The sequence below is a fragment of the Phyllostomus hastatus genome, unplaced genomic scaffold (assembly GCF_019186645.2).
Source record: "Phyllostomus hastatus isolate PE091 unplaced genomic scaffold, TTU_PhHast_1.1 phas_contig_98, whole genome shotgun sequence".
In the NCBI taxonomy this organism is placed as follows: domain Eukaryota; kingdom Metazoa; phylum Chordata; class Mammalia; order Chiroptera; family Phyllostomidae; genus Phyllostomus; species Phyllostomus hastatus.
In genome coordinates this window covers 7,451,410-7,475,613 of record NW_025333999.1, presented here as the reverse complement: position 1 = coordinate 7,475,613, position 24,204 = coordinate 7,451,410, and the positions used below count along the sequence as shown (strand labels likewise).

The window sequence follows — 24,204 nt, the reverse complement described above, 5'->3', positions numbered from 1 at the left end:
AGGTAAATATAAAAAATACACATAGTGTGTACTGTTATTTTTAGAAGCTGTGTTTTTTTACTAAGTATAGCAGTTACTCGGTAAAAATGTGCTGAATGAATCTGCCCTAAGAGTAAATTTCTATTTTAGGGGACTAAAATAATACAAAATGATGACTTAATGCTGTAATAAAATTTTGTCAACTTTATTAAAACTTCACATAGTTAAGTAAGTTTGTTTTTTCTGAAAGCCCATTTCATTGCATTACGTCACCAGAGTATGGTGACCCAGCGAGACCAGCACTGATAAAGACACGTACAAAGTTAGCACCACACATCTAGAAATGCAGATTGCCATGGCAACTTTCCCGATATGTACAACCCCCGTTTACACATACACACATGTATTTACAGCTAATAAATAACATGTAAAGCCAAAGCACTGTTAATATATAATTTGTAGTGAAGTCTAGAGAAGCCAGAGTTTCCAGGGCCATACACTGATTTGATTCACGTTCTTGAGTTTATGTACCCTTGCTCAAAACCCAAATCTGGAAAATTAATGAATTAACAATAAAGGGGGAAGGCCAACCACAAATCACACATTTTATTTTCAGAGAGAATTCGTGCCAGACTGGCTGATATCGATCCCAGCATTCACCCTGCTCCGCACAGGTGCAGCCGTGCCCCTCGGATGAAGGGCCTACAAACCCCTGCACCTCTCCATCGCCCGCCTCCCAAGCGGTGCTGAGTGGTTAGCGCACGGGTGGGGCTTTCTCTGCGGATGTGTGTGCAGGTGCCCGCAACATGTTCACAGTCTGGGTTCCCCACAACAGCCTCTGAGATAGTTGACTTCTTTATAATTTTATATTAATTATATAGAAAAGCAACTGAACACAGGAGATCTAGATTATAAATAATCACTCACTCACTCCTGACTCATTAAAAACAACTCCAATGACACTGCGTGTGGCTGTGGCAACTGAGGATTCTTTCCATCTCCCTCAAGGGTTGTAAGCACTTTTTATAAATTTGTCCCAGTGGTTTTTCCATCTCTCTACTTACTAAAAACGGCCCTTGTCTAAAACTTGTAGGCCTTCGAGGGATGCAAAATTTGACTTCGAACACGTTTTCTCATCGGAACCAGGGAAGAGACACTCAAAGTGTGACTGGGGTGTGGCCGCGGCAGGCCTGAGACTGAGTGGGAACCGCCAGATAGTACATGACTTCAGACCGGTGAACACACTTTTGAAAATCTGGTACTAAAATCATGGGATCACTTTCTTTCTCCATAGTTAAAATTATGTGTCAGCTGAGCATGACAGGCTCCTTTTAACACCTACCGAGGGAGCGTTGTTAAAATATAACTGAGACAAAGCAAGAAAAGGAAGAGATTAAGCAATAAACTGTAAAGCCTGTTAAGATTTAATTGTTCTAAATTTTATATCTCCTTTAATTTGTAACTTAGTTATGATGCAACCAGCCACACAGAGTTGTTTAAAGGTTCAGTTCAACTCCATTCTCCCTTCCTCGCTCCAGACCACAGGTTTCTGGTTCGCTCCTGAACCGCTTCCAGTGACAAGAGGGAAACCGTTCCAACAGGACAGGTGTTTAGACCAGTCAGGAAATGGGTCGAACTCAGGCCAGAAAAGAGTATTTTCTATGCTCAGACTTGGAGTGAACTTTGAGAAAGTATCAATCCAGAGAATGCAGAATTCCGATTAAAATATGAGGTTTCAATCAATTGTAGTCTATGGCTAAACTCATCACATAAAGAAGCTTTATTATTGTACCACGGCCCAAACAATTCTTGTTTCTTTCTCAAGGGACAGAATGCAGAGTTCTTCATACCTGCTGTTTTTTAATGTTGTAGGATGTGCTATCTGGCCACTGTACTCCTCAAGTTGAATTAGCCACTTTGTAGTATTTGAGACTGTCTCTTAAAATAACTAACAAGGATAGCTGGGATTAATACTCAGGAAAATTCACTTTTAACCACCCAAAGCTCTGGGCATCTTTTGTAAAAGTTACTTCCTTCTTCACAGAACTCATGCGCTGTTCTTCCATCTGTAGGTTTGCCCAGTTTCTGAGAAAAAAAAAAGAGAGCAAGAGAGAAGAAAGGGTGATTTATTATCTGCTTAGAGTTTTACAACCCTCTCCCCTCCCCCACCACTTCGGGAGGAAAAGGATTTCAACTGCAAGTTCAGAACGAAGTTATGAGAATAAACCCAGGGGAAACTCGGGTAATGGGCCAGAGAAAGTGGTGGGTTCCTAGAAAGGGCAGGCACACCAGCATCTACTTAGCCATGTCCCAGTAAAGCGTATCATTTTCAGAAGACTAAACCAAATGATTTCGAAATTTAGGAAGATATATTACTTCTAAAACTTGCCAAATGAAATGCCTGTTGTTTTTTTTTTCTTGTGACATGAGACTTCTCAAGAGTTATGTCAGAAGATAAGAGAAACAAAAGCTTTTGTTTGATTAATCACAAGGAAACTGCAGAAGCTTATTAATCTGATTCATAACTACCTCTTAGGTAAAGTTCAGATGCATTTTTTTAAAAACTTGCCTAAGTATCTGTTGTCTCAGCAATCCTATAATCAGACAAAGAATGTGTCATTAGACTTTCTCAGGTAAATTCTGGTAACCTATAAGTAATATGACCAGAAATACCTTATAAACAAATGAAATTATTTCCTAATCTAGGATTCTTTTCTTTTCTTTTTTCTTTTTTTACATTCATGTATAGATTTAAAGTTGTGAATGGAGAATGTATGTGTATGTGTGCATTTGTGTATGTTTTTATGTGACATGGATTCAGGCATAGGAGTCCCTTTCTAAGAGTTGAAGCAAATGTGAAATTGCCTCAAATTTGTGATGAGGAAAAACAAAGCAAAGAACCTCTCAGTAAAACAGTCTCCACTAGAATAAGAATTCAGTTACTCTGCCTGGCTCAATGCCAGTAACTATTCTCCATTCAAGTTTATCCTGAGTGTCCTGCATGAACGTTCTCAATCCAGATGGCCCCACCTTGCACTCCAAGTGCATATACCATGATTCCGTTTTTGTAAAATAATATAAATATTATCTGTGCATAGAGAAAACCTGGAAATACACACAGGTGTCTCTCAGAGATACTGCAGGATGAGTCCCAGACCCCTGCAAAAAAGCAAGTGTCACATTAAAGTGAGTCACACGCATGTTTCGGTTTCTCAGAGCACAGAAAATTCACGGTATACTGTAGTCAATTAAGTGTGCAATAGCTTTATGTCTAAAAAATGATGCACATACCTTAATTAAAAATACTTTATTGCTAAAAACTGCTAAACATCATCTGAACCTGTTGGGAAAGTAGAACCAATAGACTTGCTGGATGCGGGGTGGCCACGAACCTTCAATGTGTTACAAACGCAGTGTCCAGGGAGCGCAGTAAAGTGAGGTCTGCCTGCGCATTAAAATGCTAACTAACCCAGGGTTGTCCCTGGGCCACAGAGTCATGTGATTTTATTTCCTTTTTGCCTCTCTTTTCTAATCTATCCATAACCCATAATTATCCATGGATAACTTACATTATAAAATACTAATTAAAAATAAAAGAGATCTTTCCTATAGGGTCTTTAATGTGCTTTTTCTGACTAGGCAACTCTTACTCTGTACTTTTGTCCACAAATGTAACTGGGAAAAGGCAAACCAAAAGTGATTGCTTTTTCTGTTTGCAGATAACGTTGTGACTAGCCTTCCCCACTGCTTCTTGCGTCCCTGGCTGGTGAGACAAGATGTAAGCCTTCTCCTGGCAGGGGAGTGAGTGGAGGGATGAACCGGCCTAGGGCAGCGAGTCAGGAAGGGATGGGGAAAATCACATGCTCCGTCTCCACTTAGTACTGACGCTCTGGAAAAATTCATCTGACAGCTGCCACACGGATTAGCCTGAAAGGTCAGGTGGGAAAGAGCCAGGGAGCCGTTTTGAGATGGAAAAGAGAACGAGAACTGTCCCCTACACTACCTCCACTAACTCCCCACCTCTGGAGTTTTGAGATGGATGCTGGTGGCTGCCCCTTGGGCCCTCTGCCCCAGGGTCAGCCAGCACTTAGAACATCATAAAGACTATGTGGCTGCAGCTGCTGCTTCGCTCTCCTGGATGCGCCCCACGAGGAGCTGCACCCACAGCCACGAGACTGCTAACGTGTGCCACATGCTCTGCACACACAATCGTCGAGGTAGCAGGAATGCTGTGCAGGGGAAAGCACAAGCGGAGGTTTTGTGGTTGTTCAAGAAGTGAAATAAACTCTAAAAAGTGTGCCAGGGATGGAGGTTAGAGCGGGCAGAAAGAGCAGAAAGAGACAGAATAAAAGAACAAGTACTGCCCAAAGCAAAAGGACCAGTCTGATGTCTATACGGAAGGGCTAGGAAGACTCCAGGAGGCTCTGATCACAGGAATCAACATGGGCTTGCAGTTCTGGGTGCACGGCCCCGCACACAGCAGCACCCTTGGCACACCAGCCCACAGACCCTGGGGGCTTTGGCCCCTGACGCTCACCAGCCAGAGTTTTTATTCAGGGACTTCTCGTGGCACTTCACAAATACCACAGATGACTTCCCTTTCTGCAGATGAGACACTTTCTCACGGGAGCAGAAGACCACCCTGGGAGGAAAAACATGGGTGTGAGCGTGCCATGTGTAGCCATGAAAAAGGCGGTTCAAAGACTGGTGGTTGGGTCAGGGCTGTTTAAATCCCACGTGATCCGTCTAATTAATTGTTTTTGATATTTTCAACAATTAACTGTTGACATGCAGGCCATTCTGGCCAGTCACACCTCTGAGTCAGAGGGTTATTTGAGGGCCTGGCCCACCATTCAGCAATAAAGCCAGTTAATCAATCTAAACTGCATACAAAGAGCCTGGAGTGGCCTTAAAACCACAAGGTTCTCACCACGAGCTGATGCCAGACCAATCTCCCCAACCCTGAGTGCGTGCCTTAGGGGCTTCCCGAACCAGCCGCCCGCTGGCTCTGCCAGAGAAACGAGGGCTCTGCTCTTCCAGCCACAACCTCTCCTTCTCTTTTTATTTGTTATCAAAGAAAATGACAAAAGAGAAATAATAACTTATCCATATTAATTTAAAACACCATATTTGCATGAACAATATTACAGTAACACTGTAGTTGCAAAACCCCTGTCCATTTAGTATAAAAGCTCTCAGTCCTATGGGGTTCTCTACGCAATTCGTTTTATAGATATGTGTGGGGTGGGCCTGGGGAGACAGGGTGAGATGCTCTTGGCATCTCATCCTTCCTGAAGAGGTTGGTGCTAGTCTTCGAACATTAAAGTAACATCTCCAAGGTTCTTTCCATAACTGCTTTGTGCTTGCAAGAAGCCATACAAAACAAGAAGCTGAGATTCCCAACTTTTCCTCTCAGCTGTCACTCATAACTGGGACCAATAGAGGCTCATGCCATCTTTCCATGAAATTCAGGTATACTACTACTTCCCTAGTATGACAGTTAAAGAACACTTCAGCAATAAATATATAGGTGTAATTATCTAGCTGATACACTTTCCTTAAATTTTTAGATTACAATTGACATTCAACTTTATATTAGTTTTAGATGTACAGCATAATGGTTAAACTTTACGTAATTTATTAAGTAATTCCCCCAATAAGTCTAGTGCCCACCGGGTACCACACAGTTATCGACTATATTCCCAAAGCTATACTGTACTTTACATCCCCATGACTATTTTGCAACTGCTAATTTGTACTTCTTAATCCCTCCCCCTTTTCACTCAGCCCCCCAAGCCCCATCCCATCTGTCAACCATCAGTTTGTCCTCTGTATCTATGAGTCTGATTGTTTTGTTTGTTTGCTTGCTTATTTTGTTTTTTCAGATTCCACATACAAGTGAAATCATACAGTATTCATCTTTCTGTCTGACTCATTTCACTTACTAGCTGATACAGTTTTAACGACAAAGCTTATTAAAATTTCACCTGACCCTGGCTGGTATAGCTCAGTGGATTGAGTGTGGGCTGCGAGCCAAAAGGTCACCAGTTCGATTCCTAGTCAGGGCACATGCCTGGGTTGCAGGCCAGGTCCCCAGTGGGGGCCACATGAGAAGCAACCACACACTGATGTTTCTCTCCCTCTCTTTCTCCTTCCCTTCCCCTCTCTTCAAAAATAAATAAATAAATAAATAAATAAATAAATAAATAAAATATTTTTAAAAAAATTTCACCTGAGTGTGGCAGGCTTCAGAAATACTATCTCTAGGTAATGCTATCAGAGAGAAGTCTAAAGGGAATGAAGAAAAATAAATGCAATTACTTCTTTTGAGTCTCTCCTGCTTTTACTCTGATCTTCTCCACAGTGAAGCCAGCGCTGCCCCACCAGTCGGACCAGCTGAAGTAGGAGTCACTGTTCCACTTGAGCTTCAGCATGAGTAGCTCCCCAATGTCCACCTCCGTGTAAATGAGGAAGGAGTATGTCTTGTTTGTGGAAACTTCAGGCCTGAGCACAGAAATCAGCAAATTTGGTTAGTTCTGGGAATCAAGGGGTTTTTCCCCCTTTTCTTCCTCCCAAGATATAAAGAGTTTTATTGTTTGGGAGGTATTTTAAAAATGCAAAAAATGCCCAACAAAATATTCAATATGAATGTCAATGGCATTTAGTGTATTTCAAAACATAGCTCTGCCCCTTTAATCAGTTCTAACTTTTATCCTAACAATATGAACAATTTAATACAATTTTAAGAGAAAAAATCCATTAGCTCATCATCCAGAGACATGATTTTCATGGATTCTCTTTCGATTTGCATTGACATGTGAACATGTGTGTCTTTTGTAACAATCACAGTGCACGTACAATTCTGCTCTTTCTTTGTTCACTTCATATTTTACTTCCACTCTTGCCCTGTTTCACTTAGTTTTATAGAGTCCTCATTTTTAGAGGCTAGATTGGTGGTGCCAATTTGTTAAATCCCAGCTCACTCAACCGCAGCCTCAGTGTGGATGGATGTTTACTTCGTTTCTGGCCCATGCCATCACATGCACCACTATAACGGACATTTCTGCTGTACAGCTTTCTAAAATTCTTTTGGATATTTCTTTTGCTCCGTGGCTTACTCCTCTCCTGTTCCTCAGACCAATGGTTAGGGCAGGTGGCGGTGTGCAATGAGCCCACAGGCGGGAGGTCTGGCCGTGTGCTACTCACAGGGTGAAAGGGATGTTCTCGCTCTCGGCCACCGTGCCATACAGAGAGATCTCAAAAGCCTGGTTGGTCTGCAGGTCACTCTCGGTCCCGGAAAAGTGAATCTTTACTTGGTAATGGAAGACTGTAGGGAGAAAGTTGAAGCAGGTGCTGATCAGTCTTAATGGAAACACCACAGCCCCCCAAGAAGCAGGCAACTCAGAACCACAGACTGGATTTCACTAAGGGTCAGGCAAGAAGTGTGCACACAGGATAGTCAGGGTGGCTTAAAAAGATTTCTTCATGTCTATACAGTGTCCACTACTAGGCACTTCAAACCTTGAGTTCTACTCCCTTTCAAAAAAGTGATGTAATGGTGGATAGGGAAGTCCAGGTGTGTCTGAATTGCCTAGCAGGCCCAGAAAGCAGTCATCTTTGATGGGGTACTGGGGAGGTGACATCAAGAGGCCACGTTTCCCACGATGCTTTCTCCATGAACTCCACCTCTTTCTTGGCCAGCTGGCCCCTTGGCATCTCTACCAAGCATATTTGGCATTTGTTACTGTGTCAGTGTCTGTGACTATGTTTCTTCATGTTTCATGGGTCTGTCCGGCCTCCCTACACTGTGCTTACGCTCCCTCGGGTCAGGGGATCATACTCATCCTCTGTCCTCCCATCGTCTAGCATAGAGTCTCCCAATAAAACTTGTCTCATTGTATCACCAGCAAGGCTGGACAGACCACCAGATCCTAAAGCGTCCTGTGTGGGAGACAGCCTCTGGAGGCTGGTACCTGAACTTGAACCTCTCCTCCCTGCTCTGTCCAGCCGTATCAAAAACCCTGAGGAGATGGGATGGAGGAGAAGAAGAGGGTATAGGAAAGGCAGCAGGCTTAAAGCACAACTACTACAGGGTGAAGAGAAACAGATCTGAGGTGAAACAGAGCCTTGCAGGAGCGGCCGGGCCTGCCGGAGCACCTCAGACACGTGGCGGAGCTCTGGGTGGTGCCGCAGGAACACCTGGGTCTCCTCTGCACCTCACACACACGCCTTCATCCTGAAGAGCCAGGGAGCGCGAGGGATCTCTCATGACTTACAAGGCCTCCCTGAATGAGAGGTGCTCCAAACCTCTGGGCCACCGAATGCACCTCTAGAGATTGTCACAAAGCACCTTACGAACGGATGCCTCCGTCAGATACCTGCTCTGTGGGGAACTGTTCTTTAATGCCTTTCCTTCCCTGGCACTGCCACTGACTCCACGTCAGCCAGCCCTCCCGCCGCTAGTCCTTCTTGCCGGGTACCTGGTTGTCTCCTCTCCTGTGTCCCCTCAGTTCCTGTAGGTCTTGCTCTAAGCAAGCTGCCATGTTCGAAATTCAAGAGAGAACAAATTCATAATGATATGGATATACCTCAGGAGGCTTGGTATATTCTCCCTCCCAGAGACAGTTCTATTTTAAAATAGAGGGGGTTCTTGCCTTCACTTAAAGCAAACTTTAGGAGCTGTCAAACTTTCTCTGTAAAGAGCCAGATAGTAAATATTTGAGGCTTTGCAGGCCATACAGTCTCTGTCCCAGGAAAGCAGCCTTAGTCAATACAGAAACAAACACAAGCGACTTTATTCTGATAAAACTCTATTTACAATAGCAAGTGGTGGGCCAGATGCAGCCCATGGGCCGTAGTTTGCTGACCCTGAACGGATGGTTCCAAATGAACTCGGAGCCTGGTGCCCACGGCAGGCACACACTAACGGTCACGTTACAGAGGAGGGCGGCCAGCAGCGCTGCCGCACAGGGCGGTGCCGGGTGTGCCCTGGGCCTTGCTGGCAATGGGAGGTCGGACTTGAGTGAAGTGGATCAGCACAACTTCCTCTCTACCCACAAACACACAAGTGAGGGCTCAGTGTGTAGTAACACCATGTTATCACCTCTGTTGCAATGAACAGCATCAGTGCGTGTGATGCAATGAGCATGACAAAACAAGAAAAAGGAAAACAGGATCAGATTGGTTTTCCTGTTCATAGCAGTCTCGAGCTTACCTTTGTAGGGCATCTGAGAACGAGTCTTCAGGTACATTTTGCTGCTTCTTTTGGCTCTGACCTTGTTGACCTCATAGCCCACATTGTTGCAACGGTTCTTTCTGCAGCTCAGGCAGAGCCCTTTCTCAAAGGCTTCCTTTGAATTGCACCGGTAGGCCTTACTGGGATTTTCTTCATTCAACAGAGAGTCAATGAAGAGGTGAATGGAGCGCTCATGGGAGCACTTCACGAGCTGATCCACATCTGGGGAGGATGGAAGCAAAGAGAACTTCAACTCTGTAGAAGTCCTCGATGAGCGCCTCACCTAGCATGTCCAAAAGAGCTCAGGTGTGGTGTTAACAATCAAATGACCTCAGGATCTAGTCCTAAGACTTTTTGATGATATGTTCTATGTACGGAGGTATCCTCGGTGGCAGCTTCTCACCCACCTCCAATAACGTCAAAGTTGCAAATGTACAGGGAACCTATGGCTTTACCGCTGTTATACTTGTGTGTATAGGAAGCTATAATATGAGCTATCCAAGGCAGACGTTGACTTCACCCAGTTTTATTATATGCTCTATATCTAAATCATATAATGATTCCAGATGCTTCTAGAAACATAATTCTAGAAACCATATCATAAGAGCATAATTATTAAATAAATATCATTTGATCATAGATGCTACATAAAATTGTAGGGTTCTGTTACTACTCATGATTTTTACATTAAATGAATCATAGAAATAATCATCGATGTTATAAGGATATATCTATTACTATAAACTTTTATAATAATTGAAAATAGTAACATGACGCTGTAAGTTTTATGATGTGCACAAAAGCCCTGAGCATATTATCCACAGGTGCTTCCCACTGTCCACAAAGCATGCGAAGTTCCCTTATAACAAATAATACATTAAACACAAGCTACCACAATTATTAAAGCAACTATTAAGCAAATATTATATTTTCTTCTTAAAATTTGAGAACATTTGTTGTTAGAGAATGGTGATTTATTTATCTGAAATAACTCTTAAGTTATCTTGTTAACTTTTAAAGTTATAAGTCCAAAATAACTCTACTTGTTTTGCAACTGCATTCAAAGTGTGACAGCAGGCGGCCGGAGAGCATTTATGCTGCCAGAAGGCGGTGGGGCCTCCTCGTCTAAACCGCACCCGTCTTGTCTGTGCACCGTGAGTACAGGACTCAGTGAGGTTTGGGCCGAGGTGCATGAGAGAGGAAAAGCCTGACTGACCACAGGAAGGGGACCACGCTGAACCTGGCACTTCATCTGAGTGGTAACTTGGCTGAATGTGCATATTAAAACAACATATCTGTGGAGAATGGTTTGACACTGGGCCAAAAAGACTTAAGAACACAACTTGCATTTCATTAACTTCTAAATTATATTTACCTCCAAGGCCTCGCTCTGCAATCACACGGATAGCTTCCCCAATGTTACAGCCTGGTTGAAAAGTGCCTCCATTAGGATAAATGTCAACATGCCCCACCGGTTTCTGGATTCCAATACTCCGGCCAGGTGACCCTCTGGTGAAAGTGTGTAGGACATCTACAAAATCCGCGTCATCGGGAGAAAGGCGACTTGGAGCTTCTGCGTACTCAAAGTTGGGTCCAGCTGGATCTAGGCCTTTGTGGGGGGAAAAAAGCCTCAGAGATTTTTAAATTCCTATTGTTCTCAGTCCCCATCGGTATCACCTTAGCATTCCACGGCTCACCACTTGAGCAGAATTGGCAGCCACACAGATGCTTATTAGTTCTTGTTGAATAGTGATTAGACCTTTGAATTACTGGGAGTTAGAAAAGTAGGTTTAGGTCCTTCTAAAATGGAATTTGAGACTCTTACACTAACCATGAATTAGAAATTTTCACAGGATGACTTGATTCCTTTCGTAAGTTATTTCTGAAGTTGATAAAGGGCCCTTCCTCTCTGGCAGGTTCTTCCTTCCTCTCTGAATGCGCCAAACCATCTACTACCCCTGGCCCACGTGAGTGTACTCCTATCTCCACATGGTGGTGGTTCTTTTTCATTCTCCCAGTCCTGACGGGAGGGGTGGCACGTGGGCAGCGCACTAGCAAAGCCCGGCGGGGAGGGAGGAGGGACACCAGTGGGCTCTCTGTGCTTGTCTCTGCTCTCTTGCTCTTCAGCCAGGAGACCCGCCCAGGAGAGCGAGGGCCGATATTCCATCTCACTGCAGAAAAGAGCCCTCCCGTGACATAATCAAGTGGCTGGGCAAACCCAGAAACACACACACACATATGGGCATTTGACAAACATTCTCACCCTCTTTCAGGATGGCAGGCATCTCAACTCTTTTGTTATAAGAGAAATGAAATGGCGCTGCCTTCTTACCGGTGATTCTGTTGACCTTCTTATTGGTCAGACTTCCTGCAACACCCGCAGCATGGGCTCCAAGGCTGTACCCCAAGAGGTGGACATTGTCCAGAGGATAGTTAAATTCCTCCTTCGGAAGAGAGAAAGAAGAAAAAGGCTCTTACAGTTCTTTGCAAGAGATCAAAGCTAAAAGAAGTAAAATGAATGAATATAAATATTGTTTTCAATATACTGGCAATACTGAAAACTAATTCTACTTACTTAAATTGTGTGTTACAGATAACAAAGACATACACTCTAATGTTGAGATCTTTCTTTTCCCTTAACAATGTCTTTGATTTAGAAAGTATTTCAATATATCTGAAATCTTAATTTCCATACATCTGAAAACATCTGTATGCACATATATGCTGTGTAGATTTAAATATAGATATATGTGCATGTATAGAAACACACACACATACAAATTTAACCTTAGCCCATTATTTCTTACTCTAAATGCCTTGCATCACTTTATTCTTGAAGGTTAGCCAAGCAAGGACTAAAAATCAGGCAGTGTTTGTTACAAGGGAAGAGAATGCAGACACGCATGGTCCAGCCTCCTCATTCAGCAGATGGGGTGAGAAGCCAGGGGTGATCTGATTTGCCCAAGTTCATGTTAGCAAAAGAGTCAATGGTCAACCTTTTAAGGGTCAGTCCAATAAGCATAGCTTATTGTTTACCTCCAAGCATCTGACTTCAGTCATTTGGCCCTATCGCAGAATTAGCTTCCTTTCAGCCCCAAGAAACCTTCCAAAGGTAGGTTTCAGAGGACGGTGTCAGGAGTTGCACAGGTAAAACTGGCAGGTAAGTTAGAACTCCTGACCCTGGGCCACCTCACATCCTATGGACTGTCCCCGCCATGTTCTTCCTGATCAACCCCATCCCTCCCGTGGCGCTCAACAAAAATGTGGGTCTTTAACCCACTCTAAGGAATACGTTCTAGTAATATCTTCGTCAAGGAGATGAGTCTCCTAACGGGTCAGAGCAGGGTAAAATTGCACGTGCCAGCCAACTGATAGGGAAGGAATGGCCCGAACAAGACATCTTCCGGATGTCCAGAAATAACAAGCTTTTCTCTGTTCTGCCCACTTAGTTCTTGGTCTCAGCAAATCTATTCACTATGAAAATATCTAAGGACAGAGAAGGGCAGGCCACTGTATAGTTTTATCATTCTTATCATAATGCTGCTTTTGGATAAAAAATAATGCCAGTGTCCATCCTACAGATTTGAATTGCCCCAGAAAATACCTATATCTAAGTGGAAAGGAACGAAGACCAGCCACTGGTCCAGCTCTAGCCAGCAGATCTGTGTTGGGTACATGAGGCCTCTCCCCCCAGTCTCACCTCCATCCAGTTGATAAACGTGGCCACATCCTTTCCCACCAGCTTGGTGTAGCCCGCCGACACTGGGTAGTGCTGCTGAGCCCGCGACAGCCAGTCCACCACGATGACGTTGGAGTCAGGTTCCCTCTTGTACAGGGCAGCCACAAGTTTGGGCACCCAACTTTCATACATTCCTGTCACCTGAAGAGGACAATGCAAGCTTTCTTAGAATACCTAACTGCAACTTGTCCAGATATGTCAGCCACTATACCTACATTAAGCGGGAAAAAACAAACTCACGAGGAAACCATAGGCTCAGACAGAAGAACCAAACCACGCGAGAGACTGTTCAGAGACTGTGCCCACCCCTCCCGAGACAAACTTGAGGATGCCCGCAGAAGGGTGTGCTGAGCTCAGGGATGGCAGATGGCAGTTTACCACGCTTTCAATTTTAACAGCATGTTTTATGAATCAGGAAAATGTCAATAATTCATGGTATTAAAAAAGATCAATCTGAACAAGTTAAAACTTTTCAGCAGAGTTACAGACTATCTTTATTTTTAAAATCCATTTCAATACTATCAATTATGCTAATAAATGTTTCCCAACAGAATTATTTTGGCAGCTATAAATGCACTTTTTTCTTATAAAAGGGTTACATATAATGTTGATGTGCTAATAAAAAATAGTTTCAAACATGCTAAGAGTTTTAAACATGCTAATCTCTCCCAAAAGAAGGTACATTTGTTTAGCAATCTCTTCATACATAAGAAAATGATCAACTTCAGCTCAGACTCTTTCATAAATCTCTCAAATTCTTCATTATCAGTGTGGAAATTAGTGACATCTGATGCTCATATTTCCCTAGTTATTATATTGGTCCTATTTGGAGCTAAGCAGACTGCCAACACTAATTCTTTGTTTCTTGTTTTTAAAAAAAGGCCCCAAAATTCAAAGTCAAAAGAACTATGGGGTCCTCAAATTAACTCTGTTTATGTAGACATTGGACTCCTGTGAAAGGATGTGTGCTTTGAAACAGTGGAAACGCATTTTAAAAACTGCAGATTATAAACTGTACACCACCCTGCCATAAACTTGCACGCAGCAACCACCTGATTTAAGTTCCCAAACCTACCCACCAGTAATACAGCCTGAGAGCAGATCATACTGTGGCCTGAGTACAGGTCAGTCACCACGTACTCAGCAAAGAAGATTCTGAAATCCAGGTGCATGGCAGTTTTTCAGGGGAGCCCTGTAAAACCTTTCACTTTCTAAGAGGAATTGTAGTAGAAAAAATAGGAAACATCATTCGGAACTTTGATTTATGTGGTTGATTCTTTCAGACTTACGCTTCCATTTTCTTTTGTCTATTTTCTAGACCAAATTATGTAAACGTGATGGCTCACTTCACTCCTGACACTAACAAACTGCGCGATCTTTCACCACGTTGCTGTGCTCCGTGATGTGAAAAAGCAGGCTTGAGGCCCAGAGGATCCTGGTTCCAACCCCAGCTCTTCCACTCACTACTTCTCTGAACAGTGCGGGTGCTGCTTTCACCTTACTAACACCTTCCAAGGGGACAGACCTGGGGAACCTCAAAGTCACCCTCCACCTCAGGAATCTCTGCTTGGGTCCATCTGGTTTCCAATTTACTTGCAGTGATAAAATCCCAACTCTGTGGCTATTTTAAGTGGGAAGAAAAAAACAAGAGAAAGTACAGAAGTGATGTTAGCCCGTCAGGAACTTCCTTAAATCATCTTTGAACGTGTCCCAGCGAGTCTGCTTCAAGTCTGGGCGCAGGCTGGGTCTTTGAGAGAACCTGTAGAAAACCCACCTCACATGAAACCCTGAGACACTGGTCCTGCCTCCCCTCTCCTCCATTCGAAACTGGGGGCCACCCTGAGCAGCTGCTTCTCAAGAGAGAAGGATGTCATTCCTTCAGAAAATAATGTGAACCCCTCCTCCTTTCAGCCAGGGATGAGGACCTCCTACATCACAATGCAAACCCTGTGCTTAAAGCAGGTGGCAAAGCTCCAGCACAGCCGTGTCCAATCGCCTTCCTAGAAGTGCCCTACGCCCCCCCCACCCCCCACCCCCGCATGCTCAGCATTCCTTCTAGGTTCTTACGACAAAGCTGCAGAACCTCCTCACTTCCCTGAGTCCTCAGCCCCTGAGTCGCTGAGCAGTTTCCCTCAGACAAGGCAGGAAACTCTGGTTTGCTGTTAGGCCCTATAATAAGTTTTTCTGTCCTATCGGTATTTCCGAATGAGGCAACCTGCCAGAGAGCAAGTAACCCAACTCACTCCTGCTGTGACTGATCTTTGCATTAACTGCCTGTCAACTAACCTAATCTTTCCTTTTTGAATTCAACATACCATGACTAACCAAAAGGGGTGCGAAACCCAAGTAAGTCCCCACCTTCTTCAACTTTGGAAAGGTATTATTTTCTAAACTTTTCTTCTGATCTTCCTTAAATCAGTGCCAGTTTTTTTATTTGTTATTATCAGATACACAGCTGAACTGAAGCCCCCCTGGCCACCTGCACCAGGGGGTCCAGCCAAACCCGCCAGGGAGGTCACTGAGGAGAGCTCAGCCCAGCGTGGCTGGTGGTGCAGACCAGCCAGCTCTGTGCAGTGACACCCAGCCCCAGCAAGCGGCCGAGCCCCTGAGCCCAGGCTCTCAGAAGGCCAGGACTCAAGGTGAAGAACGGGCTGAGCCGACGGGAGGACAGGTGAGGGAAATCGACACCATGCCCTGATGAGGGGTTAGTTGTGTCATCTCAGTATGAGAAGAAACAGAAAATGTGTTTTTAAAAAATTCATAAAGTACTTTGGCTGGCATAGTTCAGTGGATTGAGCGTAGGCTGCGAACCAAAGTGTCTCGGGTTCAATTCCCAGTCAGGGTACATGCCTGGGTTGCAGGCCATGACCCCCAGCAACCGCACATTGATGTTTCTCTCTCTCTCTCTCCCTCCCTTCCCTCTCTAAAAATAAATAAATAAAATCTTTTTAAAAATTCATAAAGTATAAAACTCTCTCAGGGACAAGCTGTGTGAGATATTCAATTTATTCCTGTCATATAAATGTTTATTAAGTTTAAAGTTCTTTGAAAAGTGTTAAAAGCCAAGTTCTATAGGCAATCAAAATATCTCTAAACCACCATCAATTACTTTTTCCTATTTAAGTCTTTTCTTCTGAAATATAAAAAGATTTATATTAGGAATCTGAGTCTGTATACTTATCAAGAGATAAGTAATTTACTATATTAACTCTAGTAAGTAGATATATTTTGTTAGAATAAACTTCCATGTAAATTCTATTAGAAGTTGCCTTCATCTCCATGAAAGTTTTAGCAACTGTCCTTCGCTGTCAGTAACGGTTGGGACTAGGAGTACGACAATCGTTAGCTAACTCATCGCATTAGAATTTAGTGCCTATTACCACATTTGCAAGCTCTGACACAATGAAAATATCTCCTTAACCATCATTTTATTGAAATCCTTTTTTATAAACAATGAAGTCTGCTCACTAGGGATTTAAATTATTAAAAGCCACCTGAAGCACATCAGTAAGAACTGCAGCACGTAGACTGACTACCCAGCATATTTAGAAAGACCTGGTTTATTCATACTCTTTACAAGTAAATGTCACTGCAGTTTAACCATCTTGCATGACAGTTTGCTGGCTACCCCCTTTTCACCTCTGGAAAAGCTCCTTAAAGTTTATAATTGGACAATGTCAGAAGTGGCAGGATGTCTAGTCCCACCTCTTTGTTTTACAGATCAGTAAACTGAGGCCCAGAGATGAGAAGGACCTTGATCCACATCCCAGAGCTGGAGAACCGCAAAACCAGGCCTGGAACAAACACCTCCTCACTCCACTCCAGCCCCCCTCTCACTCTCACCAGTTGTCTTCCTCAGGAAAGAACCTCTGGTGGTGTGCTAGGTAAACCAAGATCCTGCCAAGTTCCCAGCGATTCCCAAAAGTGACAACTACCTTCTGCTCTGCAGCTGAGCAGAGCCCCGTTCTCACCTCACGGCAATGGCTGGTTGGAGGGCACCCATGGGGTCCCAAGGTAAAGTGAAGGTCAACGTGGCCTGGGGGAGGTACTCATGACTCTATGACTTTCTATTCCACAGCCTTGGCCCGAGCCCAAATTGCCTTCATTCAACTTTAAAGCAAAGCCATCCGGAAACAAGCAGAAGTGTGGGATGTGGAGACCCATCACTGGGTTCCCAACAACTAACACAAGCTGAGTGAGATGTGGGTCCACCCAATCCATTCCTTCCTGAAGAGCCTTTCTTACCGTCCAGCCATGGATGACCACGAAGGTTTTGCTGCTGTGGTTGAAGTGGCAGTTAGCCACAGACTCTGGTACCCCAGGACGGAGGTGGCAAGTGTCCTCAGCCGTGTCTTCAGGGGTCCTTAGAGAAAATTTACTCTCAATGTCTTTAAAATCTTTTCCTCCTGTAATTTCTAAAAAGGAAAAATTGGATAGAAAGTTAATTGGAAGACTGTTGCCTTTTCACCAGCAAAATGTTTTTTTAAATATTAGAAATGAGAAAAGTTAGTGACACAAGGAAGCTTTTGTATGGAACGGCTCCCACGCCCACAGCGGGACACATCGGTTGGGAATATTTTCAACAATCATGTAGTGGGTTGTTCAGAAATACTTGTGCTGTGTATGAACCATGGTTAACTCTTTCTCCAAGTATGTCTTTCCCCACTTTTGTCTTTAGTCTTCCACAAAGTCAAAGCTTAAAAACCTACCGCAAAGCTGGTTTGGGGAAGAATCTACTTTGGTTCTTCATAAATAATCCCCAAACAAATAAGCACAGAAAGGAAACCTTTATTGTCCCTCTGGACAATAAATCTAAATGTCTATAAATCTTCACAGGATATTTATAAACAGTACCTATCACATCACAGTGAACACCTGATGTAAACTGTACTATAGATAAAATCAGACTAGTTTACAAAGCAAACACTGTCAAAGGGAAATTATATTATGGGAAAATATTTAATTTCTTTGCAAGTCAAAAGTAATCTGTTTATTCTCTATAAGAAGTCAATAACTTGTAGATTTCAGATTTCACTATTTAAAACTTTCAAAAGATAAGTAACTGGAGTTACATAGAAGTGCAAATTAGAAGTTGCAACTTCTAATTTCTGAAGCTAAACTTCCTCTTTTCACAATTCAAAAGCTGAAAATCTGTGATTTTAGATAGCACTGCAGAAGTGAGGCCAAAAATATAAAAATAAGAATGCTATCATACATGGGATAACAAGCACCTGACCAAACTTATCATAGGTTTATCTGAGGACTGGCCAACATTTTCCTTTTTAATTATTTTTCAAAATTCCTGAAACACTCCTGTGGTTACCTCTTGCTAAGTGAGTCATTATATGTAGCAAGTTGATCACACACACAATCTCCAGAACCTAGACATTCTAAGATAATTTATTCAAATCAGAGATTGATATTTAAAGCTCTTTTTTTATTTCCTATAGTAAGATTGCACATGAAACTCACTCATCCATCAGAAATGCACTCTGCTTCTCATCTTATTTGAAGACGCAGGACTTCCTTTTCCTTCCTAACCAGAAAGCACTCTGGAGGCTTATTATTTATCTGACAGTGGAAAAAACATATTGTATGTTTTTAATCTGATTCTGCTGCCAATATGCAAGAGGTTCTTTTATTGTTGGAAAGTGTTTTAGATAACTTGAAGCTAAATTAATTTCCTTCCCCCACATCTCTCCCCATCAAATAGCTCATGCCTCCTCTCTACCGGTCTTATTTTAACATGTTTGATTAGCAGTCTTTTTAGAGCAGGATAATCTGAAACCTGGCAGATGGATCTCACCCACCACCTATTTGCCAAACTGATATTTAAGACTTGACTTGCACAACTCCAGAGAACACCACTCACTTTTAGTCTATTTCTCCCTAGAATTGTGCAACATGATGGCCCTGGTGTTGCTAGTAATTTTGAAATGGTTAAGAGTAGTCTTTGTAATTATGAAGGCTGGTTTTGTGCATTTACACACACACAGTGTACTGAACCCACAGACCCTGTATCAGATTGTCTGAATAGCTCATGGAGAGCTCCAATTTCCCACAGCCAAGATCTAATGCTGGGTACGTAGCTTGCAAAGGAAAATAATAGGAAATTCATACATTCTCAAGCAAACTTTTATCTGGAGACCTTTATTTCACTTTCCAAGGAAATTATTTTTCATTGTAAGTTACAGAAAGCATAATGGAATATTTGACCAGAATACACTACCACTCTGTATGCTGTGTGATGTTTTCAATTCTAAGTCAGTTCTATGATTGAAATCGTAAACAGCAGTCTTACCTTTTCCTGATGTTCTCATAGGAATTTTCCCACTACAGGCATTTGTAACCCCTCAAGGATGCCTCAGCATCCTGAAGACATGTGCTTTGTGAACCTCTATCAGCCCTTAACTGACCTGGGCCACATAGAGACAGGGAAGAGGGTAGGTCCTGCCAGCAAGTGGTCAGTCTGTGTAGCTGTCCAGCACACACAGGGCTGCACCTGGCTGGTGGGTGAGCTGGCTTAACTTCATTGTTACTAAGGAAATTGCTGTCTCCATACATGGAAATGGCATTAGTGACTCTACACATATTCTTTCAAGGGGATAAGAACCTTTTATCAAGTCCCTTTAGAAATTTGAGCCATCTGAGAATAATAAAAAAGGGGAGCTACCTAAGGTGTACTTCTTTATAAGAACCTCCATCCTGAATTCAGTTTATCACATCAGCAATGCCAACCTGGCCCCATCAGGCCTGTCCTTATTAAGCACCAAGGGGATATACTGGAGAGCCAGGCAAATTACAAGTTAATGCATTTTGTGACTGTGTAATCTTTATTCCTAAATTCCTAAATAGATAGCTAAAACTCTAAGCGTGCACATAAAGACAGAGAATTTATTTTAGTGTGGATAATAACTCACAGAGACAAAATTAGGCAGAGAAGTCAAAGCACTTTAAGGATAAATTTAGAGAGGGTATATTATCGTTTCCTGAAAAGGAAAAGCATGGAGCATCCCAGAAAAGACATTCTAAAGGCAGCTCACAGTTATTAGATGAATTTGACTGACATTTATAAGAGTTCAGGAGGTATACTAGCTCAATTATAATGCAATTCTTCTTGAAGTTTCTACTTTCTCTTTCTCTCTCATACACAAACACACACACACACACACACACACACACACTCCTAAAGGACCTCATCGGTAATTCGTCTACTCTCTGAGAACTCTCTTTGGTCACAGTTATTGACTCAAGCAGCTTCTGCGGAATGCCAAGGAACAAGATGAATTGGTGGAAACAAAAAACAAGTTCAGTGAGGAAGGAAAAAATCAGTATTGTTATCTGACTGAATTGATTGTTCCTTTCAGATATTCCAATGCAGACAATACAGACTTATTTAACTAGCAGATTAGCTTTTCTCATTCAGATATATATATATAGATATATATATCTATATATATATATAAAATATTGGTAAAAATAGAGGTAGTGAACTGTATAGCCCAATTTTTCCTCCAGGAGTAAAGCAAGTAAGGAGGACTGAGCTAAAAATACACCGTCTGAAAGAAAGTGAAAATTTTCCTTTGAAACTCTTCCCCAGTGCCTGACTCCCACCTTTCAATACAGCTATTAATCAGTCAATCCCTTGCCAAGCTCTGCAAGAGGGATCTGCTCTTTTGCTGTCATCACCCAGCATGCTTAATTCAGACGTTAGCCTGGAATTCACTGTGACCAGTCAAAAAGAACTTCAGCTGCTGGGCACTGACCCATATGCTGGTCTCCTGGTTCTTCAGGTTTCCGGGGGAGGCCACACAGAGGTTTGCCCTGGCTTCCAAGAACAAGGAACCTGAGGGCAGTGCCTCCTGCCCTCATGCTCTTCTTAGAATGAACTGGAGAATGACTGAGTTGAGTCGCTGGGAGGTGCTGCTTACCATTCCCTCACCCCTGTGTCTTCCTGCTCTGAAACTCTTGCATTCCCAGATGAATTCCTCTGGGGGAGAGAAGGGGTGGAAAGTCCCTGTGGTAGGAGAGGCACAACATAAGGGGGGCATGAGAGTGAGAGGCTAGGATGGCAGGCATTAATTTCAAGACCACTTAAAAATGCCTCCTCAATGCATTTACAGCCAGGAAAAGCATGTGGTGGTTAAAATCCAATTTAATTTATGAATCACTTGTGCCCACGTAAAGCAGAGTAAGAATTAGAGGGGCCTGAGAGAAATTTGAGTCTTGTCCAAAGTCCCCTTTAGAGTTGGGGGAGAGCAGCTGTGAGAGGTGACACTGATTAGCCCAGGAAGTTGCGGCCCTGAACCCCTCCGGCAGCCTAGCAAGAACTTACACTCCGCATGACACACCTCTGTGTGGGTTTTGTGGGAAAAGGAACACTATACTAGGGTGCACTTGTCAAAAGCAGGAATGTGGCCTCTGTCCCGACCGTCTTCTCGGATGGTGTTAAACGCTTTGGGGGGTTGGGGGGGACGTGACACCACACAAGATGTTGAAGACTTCCTTACTGAACCTCTAGTGTTCTCCAACTCATCCGACAGAAAAGATACTTGTCCTTTTTGGCCACTTCAGCTTTGGTGGGATCTACTTTTTTTAACCTAGCAAAAATGTTCTCCCACAGAATTCAGCTCTGAAATAAACTCTCAGCTGCAATAAAAGTCGTGGACAAAACCGACTGCAACCTGAACCACGCTGGCGCGTGCCGCCTGAAAGGGCTTCCAAGCACCTACTGCACCGGAGAGGAGAAGAGGAAACGCTGCCTGGGCTTAGTGCTTGCTTCAGTTGCCGGTTTTTGTTTTTTGTTGGGTTCCCCCCCCCCGTATTTTATTTATCATTACACACACACACACACACACACACACACACACACACACACAGCAGTAAGTTCTGTGTTGGCTTCAATAAGGCCAAGTAGTTAATCCTTTTAGTTGCTGTTGTGTTAGCTGAACCAAGGTTCAAGTTAATCAGGCTGCGTCTGTTGCGGGCAGGTCTGGGACTGAGCGCTTGTTCCCCTCTAACCCGCACCCCCCCCGCCCCCGCTCACCCCCGCCGCAATAAAGAAATTCGCCTCGGGCCTCCAACGCTCTAACCCAGGAGAGCGGGCGGCCGCGGAGCAGTAAGGAGAGCCAATGCAAACCTGGCAACCCCCAAGCCCACGTTTCAGGAGGGCCGCTAGATCTGCCGGGCGCTCAGAAAAGCCGCGCGTGCAAGAGTGGCAGCTGGAGAGCTTCTCCGTGTCCGCCAGGACGCCTGCAAGATGCGGCGTCTCCAGGCCTCGGCTCCACGGGTCCCCGGTACCCCCCCCCGCGCCCCGCCTCGACGCAGAGTGAGAGTGCTCTGTGCTCCTAGGATGCAGGCAACCCTTCCCCCGTCCCTGGACCGGCTTCTCCAGAAGGGACCACTTTCTGCCAGCGCTCCCACAGGCGGGGGCTGAGTCGCAGCCACAGCCTAGCCAGGGTCACCTTGGCTCGCGTGCCTTTCATTCCAGGGCCGCCCCCCACCCCACCCCGAGCCGGGATGGGACTGCCGCTCACTGCCATCTGGACCCTTCCTCCCGCCTCTGTCGTCCTGCCCCTCGCACTGCCCCTGTCCCTTCCCGGCTGAGCCCGGGCGCCCGGGAACACGGGCTCAGCTGGCGCGGAGGGGGACAGCGCGGGAACCGGGAGCGCGGGAACTGCTAGCGGCCCCCGCGAGATCGGAGGGAGAACTCCCTCCCTGCCTCTCCAGGATCCCGCCCGGGTGACGTCTCCGAGCAGCGCTCGGGCTAGGCGAGTCCTCGGCGCGCATCCGAATCCCCTGCCGACTCCCTCCTTCTCATTCTCCAGATGCGTGGAAGCAGCGGCTGAGCCAAGTCTGCAGGTGAAGGGGCGTCTGCGCGCAAAACTTACGGTTGGAGGCGGCCACCCCTCCACGGAAGGCGGTCAGACTCTGAAGACACACGCCCAGAGCCACCAGGAGCAGCACTTTGCTCTGCATCTCGAGGCTTGTCGCTCGGTCGGAGCTACAGGGCACAGTCCGGAGCGCGGACAGACTGATGCACCGCGGAGCCGGAGGCGGGAACAGGCAGAGCCTCGGTCCTGCGGGGCAAAGCAGAGAGCGGGGCAGCTAGAAGTGGCAGGTTTCCTCGGAGGAAGAGGAATCGAGTCTGACACTGTTTCCACTTCAAGGCTGCTTATGTGACTGGAAATATGCAAATAAACCTCATCACCTATTGGCTATAAAATCATAAGTTGGGAGGAGGGCCCTCAATTCACTTCCAAATGTTTGAGCAAATCACAATGAAGATCAACCCTGCCAGCGAGAAGAGGGTGAAAGGGCAGAGGGGAAATGTGCTTTCTCTGTGAGCTTCCGACTCGCTTTTCCGAAGGGTCTGGCCCTCCGGGGCCCCCTGTACAAGCACCAAATGCGGATTTATATGGATTTATGGTAAATACTCCGCAATCGCCAGTTTTCCAAGGAGGGAAAGTTAAGCTGTTAAACTTCATTTTGTCCAAACTTAAACCCACCTTTCTTTTGGTGGATCCTTTTGTAACTTACAGGGTTTCTTTTCCCCAGAATTCTTATAGAGAGTGTCAGTTTCAACATCCATGAACACACACTGTTCAGTAGCTTGTGTTGGGCAATCTGGTATTTGACATTGGCAAAATGGGTTAGCTGACCTGGGGGAGAAAAGCCCTCTTGTTCCACCTAGTTTCTAATTTTTGCCTAATGCAAATTATACCCAAACTCATCAAAGAATGCAAGTATAACAGTTTATTCTCAGAGTCCTGATACTGAGGTCAAATAATCTAAAACTGTATTGTTATGTGAAGTGGGGGAAGCCGGTCACAAAAGACACATTGTAAAATACCCACAAATGGGCAACTCTTACAGACCAGACAGAAAGTAGATTAGTGGTCGCCTGGAACTGGGGGACAGGGGAGAGGCACTATGGAGTTTTGACACTAAAAAAAAATTGACTTGTACACTTTATATTGGTGAACTTTATAGTGTGTGAATTATATCTTAATGGAGCTATTAACAAAGATCCATTGAGGTATGCAGTTAAAATAATAAGAATAATGAAATCTTATATTTTTGCCAAAATGCCCAGAATCCTATCATAATATATTTTTAAGTGTAAAGGATTTGCATTAGCCAGAAAGGACAATTAACTCTTTACTCTCCACTTTATATCTGAGAAACAGGCTCAAAAATCAAAACCTCTAATTCACTGTCTTATATTGGATTATTTCTCTGAATAGTTTTA

General features: G+C 44.2%; 1 protein-coding gene across 1 annotated transcript; it reads right to left on the bottom strand.

Annotated features, from left to right (window-relative positions):
* Positions 1-160: 160 nt before the first annotated feature.
* LPL (lipoprotein lipase) lies at positions 161-23,098 on the bottom strand. The gene is made up of 10 exons (XM_045853250.1): positions 22,844-23,098; positions 17,199-17,368; positions 12,915-13,094; positions 11,547-11,658; positions 10,590-10,823; positions 9,194-9,436; positions 7,186-7,306; positions 6,301-6,483; positions 4,517-4,621; positions 161-2,064 (listed from the first exon to the last, which is right to left on the bottom strand). Coding segments are annotated over exons 1-10 (1,437 nt in total). The 5' UTR covers positions 22,932-23,098; the 3' UTR covers positions 161-2,063.
* Positions 23,099-24,204: the final 1,106 nt, after the last annotated feature.

What these genes read in the sequence shown, in the direction of transcription:
- LPL (XM_045853250.1), bottom strand. Translation starts at nt 22,931, where the DNA reads ATGCAGAGCAAAGTGCTGCTCCTGGTGGCTCTGGGCGTGTGTCTTCAG. An exon ending in GAAGGTCAACAGAATCACCG is followed by an intron (nt 10,824 to 11,546) that starts GTAAGAAGGCAG and finishes CCCCCCACAAAG; the next exon opens with GCCTAGATCCAGCTGGACCC. An exon ending in TTCTCAGATGCCCTACAAAG is followed by an intron (nt 7,307 to 9,193) that starts GTAAGCTCGAGA and finishes TTCTCCCTACAG; the next exon opens with TCTTCCATTACCAAGTAAAG.